We start from the raw sequence: 12,580 nt of genomic DNA, 5'->3' as shown, positions 1-12,580 counted from the left end.
TCCTCTCAATCTCTCTTTTACTGGATTTTACAAATTGAGCAATTTCAATTCCAAGATGTTGTCCCCTTCTGTCTCTTTTTTTTTCTCTACATACATGTATATATACATGTATGTTTTTATTTTTATTATAAAAAAAAAAACTTTTTTTTTTAAACAATGAACGCACATACACACTTTTTAAAGTATTTTAGGTCTTACAATAAAAAACTACTAAATTCTTTATTATTATTATACTCTATAAAAAGTTTCTAGGTTTATTTTTTTTAATGTTAAGAAAGATTATATTATTATTTTTGAATAATTTTATGGTTGGTGGGATTTAGACACACCTCTTGTTATGAGGGCAATTTATTCCCAATTAGATGGTGTAATCATGTTCTTATATAAAAACTATTTTATAAAACATGCTAAAATCAATTTTTATTTATTTATTTATTTATTTTTGTATATAGAATTGTTTAACATAATTTTTAATAGTTTGTACTGAATCTTAACATTTCTCGATTTGATTTGATTCATGATTCACAAAATTAGGATTTTGATTCACAATGTGATTGTCGATTTGACAACTATGAAGGCAAAAGACCAGTTGGTGTTCACTCAAAATTGAAGTTGTGTAGATTTTATTATTTATATATTGTTAAAATTTAAAAAATTTTCCATATAAAAAAAATGTTTGGCTGACGGTGTCCTTACCATGAAAAAAGATTTCTATACCCAAATTAAAATATACCTATATATATATATATATATATATACACACTGAACGATATATACATCACATACATGCATGTTCCAGGTACATCTCTATTTAATTTTCATATTTGAATTTTGATGTGTGTTCCGTATGGAGTAGTTTGCTTTGTAATTACCTTTTTTCTGGATTTTGCAAATTGAGCAACTTCAATTCCAAGATGTTGTCCCCTTTTCGTCTCTCTTTTTCTCTGCGTACATGCATATATACAGGTATAGGTTTTTTTATGTGTTTTATTGACTAAGCTAATTTCTATTTGAATAGGTTTAAGGATGATGAAGATGGCAGTTTGAATTGTGATATCAAATTTCTGTTACCCTTTTCTTAACTCTTAATGCGGAACTGTTACTACTGAGAACATTGTAATTTTGCAAAATTAACATGAGAGACTATTGTCGTTAATATCAATTTTAAAATATAGCATATATATATATATATATATATTTTATAATATCAAATTTTCAATCATGTATTTTTTCCCCTACAGTTTAAAGCTTCAAGTCATGTTTTGAAAAATTATTAGATAGTTCCTGTTAGGTTTTTATTCTTGGTAACCCCGTCTGTCAAAACTCCTTTCAGTTGTATTTGTTTTCGCACTTTTTATTTCAATGAGGCTATGAGTTTTTAGATGCGAATCTAACCCGAATTGTGCCTTGCAGATAAGTTTTGTGATGTTAATTCTTTCAAGATTGTCACTGCGCTGACTATGACGGGGATTGAGCTGGCCGGTCAGCTCGCGAGGGTCCAGGGAGTAGCGCCCCTTGGCGGGTCCGGGGCAGCACCCCCAAAGCAAAATGCAAAAATGCATTCAAAGTTGCTTGTCCGCTCGAGCGGACATTTCCCCGCTCGAGCGGAGAATGCTGAGTTCCAGAAGTTTAGTGAGTCTGCAAATATACTATGATCCGTGTTTTCACGCTCAAGCGTCCATTTCCCCGCTAGAGCGTACATCCTGGTTTGGAACACGTCATATAGAGTCCCCGCTCGAGCGTCAATTCGCAGGCTCGAGCGGACCTCGCGATTTCAGATTCTATAAATTTGCATGTTGCTCCAAATCTACGGTTACGCCTTCAGATCTTCTTTTTGGATATTAGGGTTTATATTTGGGGTTATTTTGCTAGTTTTCTTTGATGTTTAATTGAGCATTCAACTCATGGTTTAAGAAGAACACATCAAAGGTTTGTTTGTTTATTCTATACAAAAGAGAGAGTTGTTCTTCGGTGGATTCTGAAGAATTCGAGCCTGAAGCTTTGGTGGATTCTAGAGTGGCTCATCGTCAAGACAATTCCGAGGTGAAGACAGGGCTAGAAGAGGCACATAGGGGTTGGTTCAATTTGGGCGTAGATTCGCTAGGTAATTGAGAGTATACCTGTGTAATTCCTTTATGTCTTTTTAGTGGATTGTTTTATGACTTTTACCTGTGGTTTTTTAATCACAATTGGAGGCGCTCCAATTATGATTTTTCCACGTAAATTTGTTGTGTTGATTTGTCTTTGATTGTTTGATTGGGATTGCTATTTATTGATTAAAATTGATACATAATCACAAATCAATATCTAGGGGATTTCTAGATTTTTCAATTGGTATCAGAGCAGGTCACTCTTTTGTTTTTTAAAACTTTTGAGCGAGATCTTGTTTGATTTGTGATAATGGATTCAATACGTGAGGGAAATTCTATGGTTCGACCACCCCTACTTGACGGATCCAATTATTCTTTCTGGAAACCTCAGATAAGATCGTTTTTAAAGTCTATTGATGAAAAAGTTTGGCAATCTGTCATGTATGGGTGGACCGAACCAACGATTACTGTTGATGGAATAACTTTTCCCAAACCAATTGATAAGTGGGACACAATTGATTACCAAAATAGTAGCTAGAATAGTAAAGCTATCAATTCTCTCTTTTGCACTGTCGCACCTAAAGAGTTTAGTCGTATTTGCAATTATGAAGTCGTAAAAGAGGCTTGGGATATCTTACAAACTATTCATGAGGGCACACCTTCTGTTAAATGCTCAAAACTTCAAAGGCTCACATCTAGTTTTGAAAACCTTTCAATGAAAGATAGTGAGACCTTTGATGAATTTTATGCGAAGTTGAGTGACACTGTAAATTCCAGCTTCAATTTAGGTGAAAAAATACCAGAATCCAAGATTGTAGGAAAAATTTTGAGGTCCTTGCCTGATCGGTTCCAACCAAAAGTTACGGCTATTAAGGAGGCTCAAGATGTTGACAACCTCAAATTGGATCATTTGGTTGGAAATCTCCAAACTTATGAGGCACATAGGAATTTTAAAAAGAAACAAAAAGATGCTATTGCTTTTAGTAGTACTCATAGAGTTAGAGTAGATTCTGATGAGGACTGTGAGATAGATTTCAAGATTACGGATGCTTTTGTAAAATAATTTAAAAAATATTTTCTAAAAAAGAATCCTATTCTTTTGGACTCTACTCATACTCATAAATCCAAAGGCAAAGATAAACTCAAAATTAATTCTATAGCCAAGAAGGAGAAAGGAAAGATACAAGGAAACTCTGAAAGAGTCCAATGCTATGAATGCCAAGGATTTGGCCACTTTGCTCAAGAATGCCCCACTCATTTGAGGAAGAAGAAAGCTCTCGCTATCACTTGGGATGATGAATCAGAATCTAATAAAGTTGAAAGCGACAACGAAGATCAAGGCGAAGAGGGACACAAACAATTCCTCGCCTTCATGGCAGTTTCTGAAACTAATGGACGAATAGAGTATTCGAAGACCCCGATTGAGAATGCCACTGATGATGAATCCTCGGGGAGTGAAGATGAAGAACTTCAGCAAGCATATCAAAAGTTGTGTAAGGAATCTCTTAACTTATCCAAATTGAATGACAAACTCACTACGAAACTCAAAGCATGTAAAAGTGAGAATGTCAAATTAAAGAAAGAGATTTCTGAGGCTAGGAATGATACCCTTAAGATTTCTAATGATCGACAAGCTCTTTGTGCAAAACTCTTGACTTGTGAGACAGAGAGGAATGAGCTACAACAAATCTATGCAACATATGAAGAAAAGATTGAAACTCTTGAGATGTCTCAAGTTGCTTTGGAAGAACTAATGATCAAGAAAGAAAAAGAACTCAAGTGTGCTATGGCTACTATTGGTCTTTGGAATAGAGGATCAAAGACTTTGGACAATATCATTGGGTCTCAACAAATTTGTTCTGACAAGAGTGACATTGGCTTTGGTGGTAAGAAAGAGCAAAAACAAAGTGCTTCCACATCTCATGATACAAGAACTCAAGGAAAGGGAGAACAAAAAATTCAACATGATGATGGACTTCTCAAACTTCCTAGAGTTAGTAAGGCCCACTACAAAAAAATTTGTTTTTTGCGACGGTAACCGGCCGTCGCAAATGCTCACGGAAGCCGTCGCTAATTCCTTTTGCGACGGTAATGTGTCTTTTTGCGACGGTAAGGGGGGGTCGCGACAGATGGGGTTGCAAAAGACCTTTTGCGACGGTATGTACCGTCGCCATTAGTTTCTGCGACGGTAAGTGTGTTTTTTGCGACGGCTTTTTTCCCGTCGCAAATAATGGGGGAAAAAATCACTTTTCGCGACGGCACGTAATTACCGTCGCTAAAAGTGAGTTTTTGAGACGGGAACATTACCGTCGTTAAAGGCTCTGGCATCTTATAAGTATTGGCGACGGCACGATTTACCGTCGCTAAAGGTGTCCTGTACATTCAACAAGACAGCTTTTGCGACTGTGTTGGTACTGTCGCAAAAAGCCTATTAATGGTTTTTGCGACGGGTTCTTCTCCCGTCTCAAAAAATTAAAAAAAAAAAAAAAAAACCCTGCGGATAAATTATTAAAAAAATTAAAATAACCTGTATTAGATAAAAAATAAGTATAAAAAATTGAAAAATTACAGAATAATATAAATACGTACATAAACAAAAATTGACAAATAATGAAAATTAATAATATTGTTCCATTCATAGCAATACATAAATAAAAATTCATAACAATAAAAATTATGCCACTACATAACGTCGCATAATAGATACATAATGTTGCTCCCAAATTTAAATAACATAAATCATAATCAAAATCAAAAGTTTTCGTCTTCATTCGTTCGTGGGTTACAAAAACAAAAATTAGTCATAATCTTGATACGCCCGCATTCCAGAAAAAGCCAACTGCTACTCAGGAAATATCTGAAAAAAACAAGATAAAAATAATTAAAAACCATATAATGTGTTAATATTTTAATTATAGAAAAATATAAAAAAAAAAATTGACTACTATATAATTAGAAAGATAGTTTAGTAAATAATTTTGACTGAACCGAAATCCGGCTCTAACTCCCAAACCGGGAACCCGATTCGAGCCCCGTCTTCTCCCACAAGTCCCTCGTGCCTAGGCGGTCGTGTGTGCCAAGTTTCGTGCTAAACCGACGCCGTTTGGTGATTTTGGGGCGTTAACGCCTCGAATTCAAGTTTCTTAAAGAAGTAGTTTGCCTAAAGTGAAATCCAACTCTAACTCCCAAACCGGGAACCCGATTCGAGCCCCGTCTTCTCCCACAAGTCTCTCGTGCCTAGGCGGTCGTGTGTGCCAACTTTCGTGCTAAACCGACGCCGTATGGTGATTTTGGGGCGTTAACTCCTCGAATTCAAGTTTCTTAAGGAAGTAATTTGCCTAAAGTGAAATCCGGCTCTAACTCCCAAACGGGGAACCCGATTCGAGCCCCGTCTTCTCCCACAAGTCTCTCGTGCCTAGGCGGTCGTGTGTGCCAAGTTTTGTGCTAAACCGACGCCGTTTGGTGATTTTGGGGCGTTAACGCCTCGAATTCAAGTTTCTTAAGGAAGTAGTTTGCCTAAAGTGAAATCCGGCTCTAACTCCCAAACCGGGAACCCGATTCGAGCCCCGTCTTCTCCCACAAGTCTCTCGTGCCTAGGCGGTCGTGTGTGCCAAGTTTCGTGCTAAACCGACGCCGTTTGGTGATTTTGGGGCGTTAACTCCTCGAATTCAAGTTTCTTAAGGAAGTAATTTGCCTAAAGTGAAATCCGGCTCTAACTCCCAAACCGGGAACCCGATTCGAGCCCCGTCTTCTCCCACAAGTCTCTCGTGCCTAGGCGGTCGTGTGTGCCAAGTTTCGTGCTAAACCGACGCCGTTTGGTGATTTTGGGGCGTTAACGCCTCGAATTCAAGTTTCTTAAGGAAGTAGTTTGCCTAAAGTGAAATCCGGCTCTAACTCCCAAACCGGGAACCCGATTCGAGCCCCGTCTTCTCCCACAAGTCTCTCGTGCCTAGGGGGTCGTGTGTGCCAAGTTTCGTGCTAAACCGACGCCGTTTGGTGATTTTGGGGCGTTAACGCCTCGAATTCAAGTTTCTTAAGGAAGTAGTTTGTCTAAAGTGAAATCCGGCTCTAACTCCCAAACCAGGAACCCGATTTGAGCCCCGTCTTCTCCCACAAGTCTCTCGTGCCTAGGCGGTCGTGTGTGCCAAGTTTCGTGCTAAACCGACGTCGTTTTGTGATTTTGGGGCGTTAACGCCTCGAATTCAAGTTTCTTAAAGAAGTAGTTTGCCTAAAGTGAAATCCGACTCTAACTCCCAAACCGGGAACCCGATTCGAGCCCCGTCTTCTCCCACAAGTCTCTCGTGCCTAGGCGGTCGTGTGTGCCAAGTTTCGTGCTAAACCGACGCCGTTTGGTGATTTTGGGGCTTTAACGCCTCGAATTCAAGTTTCTTAAAGAAGTAGTTTGCCTAAAGTGAAATCCGACTCTAACTCCCAAACCGGGAACCCGATTCGAGCCCCGTCTTCTCCCACAAGTCTCTCGTGCCTAGGCGGTCGTGTGTGCCAAGTTTCGTGCTAAACCGACGCCGTTTGGTGATTTTGGGTCGTTAACGCCTCGAATTCAAGTTTCTTAAAGAAGTAGTTTGCCTAAAGTGAAATCCGACTCTAACTCCCAAACCGGGAACCCGATTCGAGCCCCGTCTTCTCCCACAAGTCTCTCGTGCCTAGGCGGTCGTGTGTGCCAAGTTTCGTGCTAAACCGACGCCATTTGGTGATTTTGGGGCGTTAACTGCTCGAATTCAAGTTTCTTAATGAAGTAATTTGCCTAAAGTGAAATCCGGCTCTAACTCCCAAACCGGGAACCCGATTCGAGCCCCGTCTTCTCCCACAAGTCTCTCGTGCCTAGGCGGTCGTGTGTGCCAAGTTTCGTGCTAAACCGACGCCGTTTGGTGATTTTGGGGCGTTAACGCCTCGAATTCAAGTTTCTTAAGGAAGTAGTTTGCCTAAAGTGAAATCCGGCTCTAACTCCCAAACCGGGAACCCGATTCGAGCCCCGTCTTCTCCCACAAGTCTCTCGTGCCTAGGCGGTCGTGTGTGCCAAGTTTCGTGCTAAACCGACGCCGTTTGGTGATTTTGGGGCGTTAACGCCTCGAATTCAAGTTTCTTAAGGAAGTAGTTTGCCTAAAGTGAAATCCGGCTCTAACTCCCAAACCGGGAACCCGATTTGAGCCCCGTCTTCTCCCACAAGTCTCTCGTGCCTAGGCGGTCGTGTGTGCCAAGTTTCGTGCTAAACCGACGCCGTTTGGTGATTTTGGGGCGTTAACGCCTCGAATTCAAGTTTCTTAAAGAAGTAGTTTGCCTAAAGTGAAATCCGACTCTAACTCCCAAACCGGGAACCCGATTCAAGCCCCGTCTTCTCCCACAAGTCTCTCGTGCCTAGGCGGTCGTGTGTGCCAAGTTTCGTGCTAAACCGACGCCGTTTGGTGATTTTGGGGCGTTAACGCCTCGAATTCAAGTTTCTTAAAGAAGTAGTTTGCCTAAAGTGAAATCCGACTCTAACTCCCAAACCGGGAACCCGATTCGAGCCCCGTCTTCTCCCACAAGTCTCTCGTGCCTAGGCGGTCGTGTGTGCCACGTTTCGTGCTAAACCGACGCCGTTTGGTGATTTTGGGTCGTTAACGCCTCGAATTCAAGTTTCTTAAAGAAGTAGTTTGCCTGAAGTGAAATCCGACTCTAACTCCCAAACCGGGAACCCGATTCGAGCCCCGTCTTCTCCCACAAGTCTCTCGTGCCTAGGCGGTCGTGTGTGCCAAGTTTCGTGCTAAACCGACGTCGTTTGGTGATTTTGGGGCGTTAGCGCCTCGAATTCAAGTTTCTTAAGGAAGTAGTTTGCCTAAAGTGAAATCTGGCTCTAACTCCCAAACCGGGAACCCGATTCGAGCCCCGTCTTCTTCCACAAGTCTCTCGTGCCTAGGCGGTCGTGTGTGCCAAGTTTCGTGCTAAACCGACGCCGTTTGGTGATTTTGAGGCGTTAACGCCTCGAATTCAAGTAAAGAACGCAAAGATGCATTTTAGCTTAAAATGCAAAGATAAATTTTATACCTGATCTTCTGGTGGTGGTGTATATGGATTCTCGTCTTCTGCAGATTCCCTAAATGCCCGGTGGCCACTCGATGCATCAGGAACCTATTTAATACGTAATGTGTTAATCATATTCGAATTTCATACATAATCTTGAGTGAAAATTGAACTATCAAACAGTTGTGATGTTTATATGGAACCTGTCTGTTGGGATCCACACTCGCCCCCTGTGACACAAGGGCCATCATCTCAGCTCTCATCTGCTGCAAATGTGTAGAGAACTCTGCTCGCAGCTCCTCCCTCAACTCATCCCTTAGCTCAGCACGAACCTGCTGCGTGATCTGATCAATAGTCGATGGATGGGGTGTTGACTGTGATGGCCCAGCACCATCCTTATACACCACTCTCCGAGGCACGATTCTCCCGTATGTGCGACAATATCCATGTCTGTCATGACCTATGAACTCATAGAAAATGGCATTCCTAGCCTCCAAAATCCGACCATCCTCAGGTAGCATAGAGAGTTGACGATTAAACTCATCCTGTATTGAATAAGACACACAAGTATACGCGAAATTAAGATGGTTGACACACAAAAAATAAACTTTAAATACAATCAAAGGTGTTTGGAAACTACCAAGGTCTGGATAACCTCTGGGTCATCTACTCTACGTGTCATAAGCCAAACATTCATCTTATCAGTAGACTCCCCCTTACTGGTCATCTAAATTTTTTTTTAGAAATATGAAAATTAGAATCCAAATAATTTGCAAATATACAATGTTTATTTATATAGAAAAATAAAACAATAAAATGTAAACCTCATGCCGTATCTGAGAGAAAGTAGTACGCCCTGTGGTATGAGCTATGCCGTGAGCTCGCCGATTTTTAGCGTTCCTACTTGCAATTTTCTATAACAAGTTCAACAAATGTAAGTATGTAAATATGATTTGTATGTTTACATATCATAAATATAACGTAATTGTATATCTCAGCATCGGAAGTACGCCAATACTCTACAAGTTGTTCCCACTGGCTTGGCACAACGTTCATAGGAACATCATCCTTCAGATTAGGATCAGAGCTTCTAGGCTTGAAATACTTAGCCTTAAGCTTGTTCTTGTGATCCTTCCATATGCTGTTGCAGTTTTTCATGCAGATTGGCTTGTACTCCTCTGGACATATATTCAAATTGTCCTATAAAACACAAAGTTTAAGGCTAAGTATAACACAAATTTGGAATTCGAATTTGTGGACAAAAATATACTTTTACCTTCACATCCTTCCAGATAGCATCAACAATATCATCAGGCACACTGTTCCAGTCAACAAAAGTAAGAGGAACAATGTTACCATTCCGGACAATAATGCCAAGTTGAGTAGTTAATTTGGCCACGTTATCCCCTATTGGGCAGTAATTTCCATCAAATTGTATGTGCAGCTTTTTACCAGTACCCCACTCTTTAATGCCCTTGGCACATCCTCTACCACGCCTAGTCGAGGTTGATGAAGAACTAACATGACCTGCGATATACAATAATAATAAACAATATGCAATGGTAACAACCAAATGCAAATTTAAATAATGTGAATACAAATCATATCAAATAAACCTGATGTGGGCTGTGAAGAAGTCGAAGGGTCTGCAAAATACAATGAGAATAAACAAGTTATATATAATGAGCATAAATAAATGTATGTGTAAATAATTTTCAAGCAAATCAAAGCAAATTTAAATACCTGCGGATGGCTCATAAGCTGATGATGATAGCAGCTGTGGTGCCATTGATGGTGGACGCACCGATGGTAGGCGTGGAGGCCGAGTACATGGTAGCTGCTGTGGTGCCACTGATGGTGGTCGATACGGTGGTAATGGCCCCTCAGATGGTGGTGGCACTAATGGCCCCTCCGATGCTGGCCGATGTGATGCCTCCTCTAATGGTGGTGCTACTGATGTCCTGTTATGTAGCACATCAGACATCATGCGCCGGGGATGATCAGGCTTCCTCTTCCTTCCCATAATAATCTTCAAGCAATATAACATTAATTGACATTAGAAACATAGACAATGGTTTGTCATCAACTATAATATGACATGATTTGAACTAATACAATTACAAAGACAAAGTAAATTAAGAAATTGATGATTAACTACAACCTTGGCCTTAATTGAATTACTAATGTTGATTACATATCAGCCTATTTGAACATCAACTGTTTCCCCTTCTGCGGCTTCCCTCACCCAACCAACTTCTTCATCACGAAGCATTATATTTTCTTCCAATTGTTGGCTCATGTATGGCTCGATTTGTGGATCAGTTGAACTCATATCAAATAAACCTCTTTGAGACATCTTCACCACGACTTGCCAGTCTGGTTGTAACGGGTCTGCAACATACCAAACTTGCTCTGCTTGGGACGCCAAGATGAAAGGTTCATTGGTAATTCGATCATCTCGGTACAACAAATGATTGAAGTTCACCAACGTGAAATTGAAGACATCTTCTTTCTTTCCGTGAATGTTGTCAATCCAATCACACTTAAACAACACATGTTTCTTCTCATTGGAATATCGAATCTCAATAATATCTGTCAATTGTCCATAATAGTACACAGACCCCAGACGAGGATTCTTGTCTTTTCGACTAGCATAACTTATGGTATCTGCCTTCAAAGCTACACCACAATTTTGTGTGGCTCGACGATCATCCATGGCCTTTACTCGATACCGAAACCCATTCAGTATATACCCGTTGAACCTCCTTGCCAGGTTATGAGGACCATTTGCCAATAGAATAATCTCTTCAGAAAGTATGACATCAGTAGTCCTTCGCAAAGTTTGGACCTATTTAACACGAAATGTAAAATTTAAAATGTAGATCGACTTAAGTAACTAGAATCTATAGAGTTAAATACATACATGTTCCTTGAACCAAATGTGAAAAGTTTCAAAATGTTCACGCCGAAGTTGATGATCGTCGACACGAGGCATTTTGAGCTTAAGTACTTCAAGGTGTTTGCTGTGTAGATTGAAATTTTAGCCATACAAAAATTTTAGTTGAAAATTCAATAAAACATAATAAAATATTGAGTGAGTGACTTAACCTACTTTATGAATGGTTGAACCGCGCTTGTATTGCATAAGATGTACCGATGAGCTTGTACCCAAGAAGTATTATCAAGATAAAAGCTGGTGTTTTCACCAGTAGCATGACCCAAATTATCAGCACCACTATAGTTCCTCACGGGTCGACTAGATTTGGTTTCCACATCACTGAGATATTGTGCACAAAAATTCATGCATTCTTCCATAAGATATCCTTTAGCAATTGATCCTTCAGGACGAGCTCTATTACGCACGTATTGCTTCAAAGTAAGAAGATAACTCTCAATTGGATACATCCATCGAAACTGAATCGCTCCACCCAATAACGCTTCATCAGCTAGATGTATAGGCAAGTGCTCCATTATATCAAAAAAACTCGGAGGAAATATTTTCTCTAGATGACAAAGTGTTACAGCGATACGATCTTTAATATATTGCAAATCCGTCGCACGATTCACTTTCGAACACAATTGTCTAAAGAAATTGCTCAATTCAATCAAGGGTTCAATTACATTCTTCGGTAACGATCTGCGAATAGCCAATGGAATAAGTTGTTGCATCAGAATATGACTATCGTGCCTCTTAAGACCCCCAATGCTTCTATCATGTAAGCGCACACGATGTGATATATTGGATGAATACCCGTCGGGAACTCTTACTTCCTTCAACACTTTCAAGAACAAATCTTTCTCATCCTTGGTCATCGTGAATTGTGCTGGTGGTAAATAGGCTTTATTTGACCCTCTTAACTGCAAATGTAGGGGTTTTCTAATATTCATATCTTGTAAATCACGCCGAGCATTAACACCATCCTTCGATTTTCCTGCAACCCCTAATATTATCCACAACACATTGTCACAAACATTCTTCTCTATATGCATCACATCGAGGTTGTGTCTTATTAGATTGTGCTCCCAATATGGCAATTCATAAAAGATACTCTTTTTCTTCCAACTATGGGTGCGATGTCCAGCTTTCTCCTTCTCTACCTGTCTCCTATGCCTCTCCTTAAGGTCATCCCTATTGTATTGGGTTAAAATACCCTCAGATTCTAATTGTAGCAACATCTCAGTTCCAGACAACAATTTTGGAAAGCCAAAGCGGACAATATGTGCAAGGCATGGGAACCGCACAGTTTTGTTCCTCCCCCACTGGGGGAAAAGGCCTATGTGCCTTGCACATATTGTCTGCTTTGGCATTCCGACCGCACGATTTTGTTCCTCCCCCACTGGAGGGAAAGGCCTATGCAAGGTAAGAGAAACCAGCCTACTTATAAGGTGAGAAAGTAGTCCCTCATAGACCGATGTGGGATTTCTCGCACATTAGCCCCCAACCGCGCTAGCTTCGGTCACCCCGGAGGGAGTTC

At 40.3% G+C, this 12,580-nt stretch overlaps 1 protein-coding gene across 1 annotated transcript; it reads right to left on the bottom strand.

The window, feature by feature from the left end:
* Positions 1-8,123: 8,123 nt before the first annotated feature.
* On the bottom strand, positions 8,124-10,661 carry LOC145824197 (uncharacterized). The gene is made up of 9 exons (XM_082923814.1): positions 10,267-10,661; positions 9,849-10,134; positions 9,722-9,751; positions 9,382-9,632; positions 9,101-9,305; positions 8,930-9,021; positions 8,746-8,832; positions 8,309-8,650; positions 8,124-8,213 (listed from the first exon to the last, which is right to left on the bottom strand). The coding sequence occupies exons 2-9, from the start codon at positions 10,126-10,128 to the stop codon at positions 8,124-8,126; spliced, it is 1,377 nt and encodes a 458-aa protein (XP_082779940.1). The 5' UTR covers positions 10,129-10,134; positions 10,267-10,661.
* Positions 10,662-12,580: the final 1,919 nt, after the last annotated feature.

This window comes from Camellia sinensis, chromosome 4 (assembly GCF_055761805.1).
Source record: "Camellia sinensis isolate YWXY chromosome 4, ASM5576180v1, whole genome shotgun sequence".
In the NCBI taxonomy this organism is placed as follows: domain Eukaryota; kingdom Viridiplantae; phylum Streptophyta; class Magnoliopsida; order Ericales; family Theaceae; genus Camellia; species Camellia sinensis.
This window is presented reverse-complemented; position numbering and strand designations above follow the sequence as displayed.

Coding starts and splice junctions, on each gene's coding strand:
- LOC145824197 (XM_082923814.1), bottom strand. CDS start 10,128: ATGGGAAGGAAGAGGAAGCCTGATCATCCCCGGCGCATGATGTCTGAT. Junction 9,752..9,848: donor AGCTTATGAGCCATCCGCAG/GTATTTAAATTT, acceptor TGTATTTTGCAG/ACCCTTCGACTTCTTCACAG. Junction 8,214..8,308: donor GTGTGGATCCCAACAGACAG/GTTCCATATAAA, acceptor CGTATTAAATAG/GTTCCTGATGCATCGAGTGG.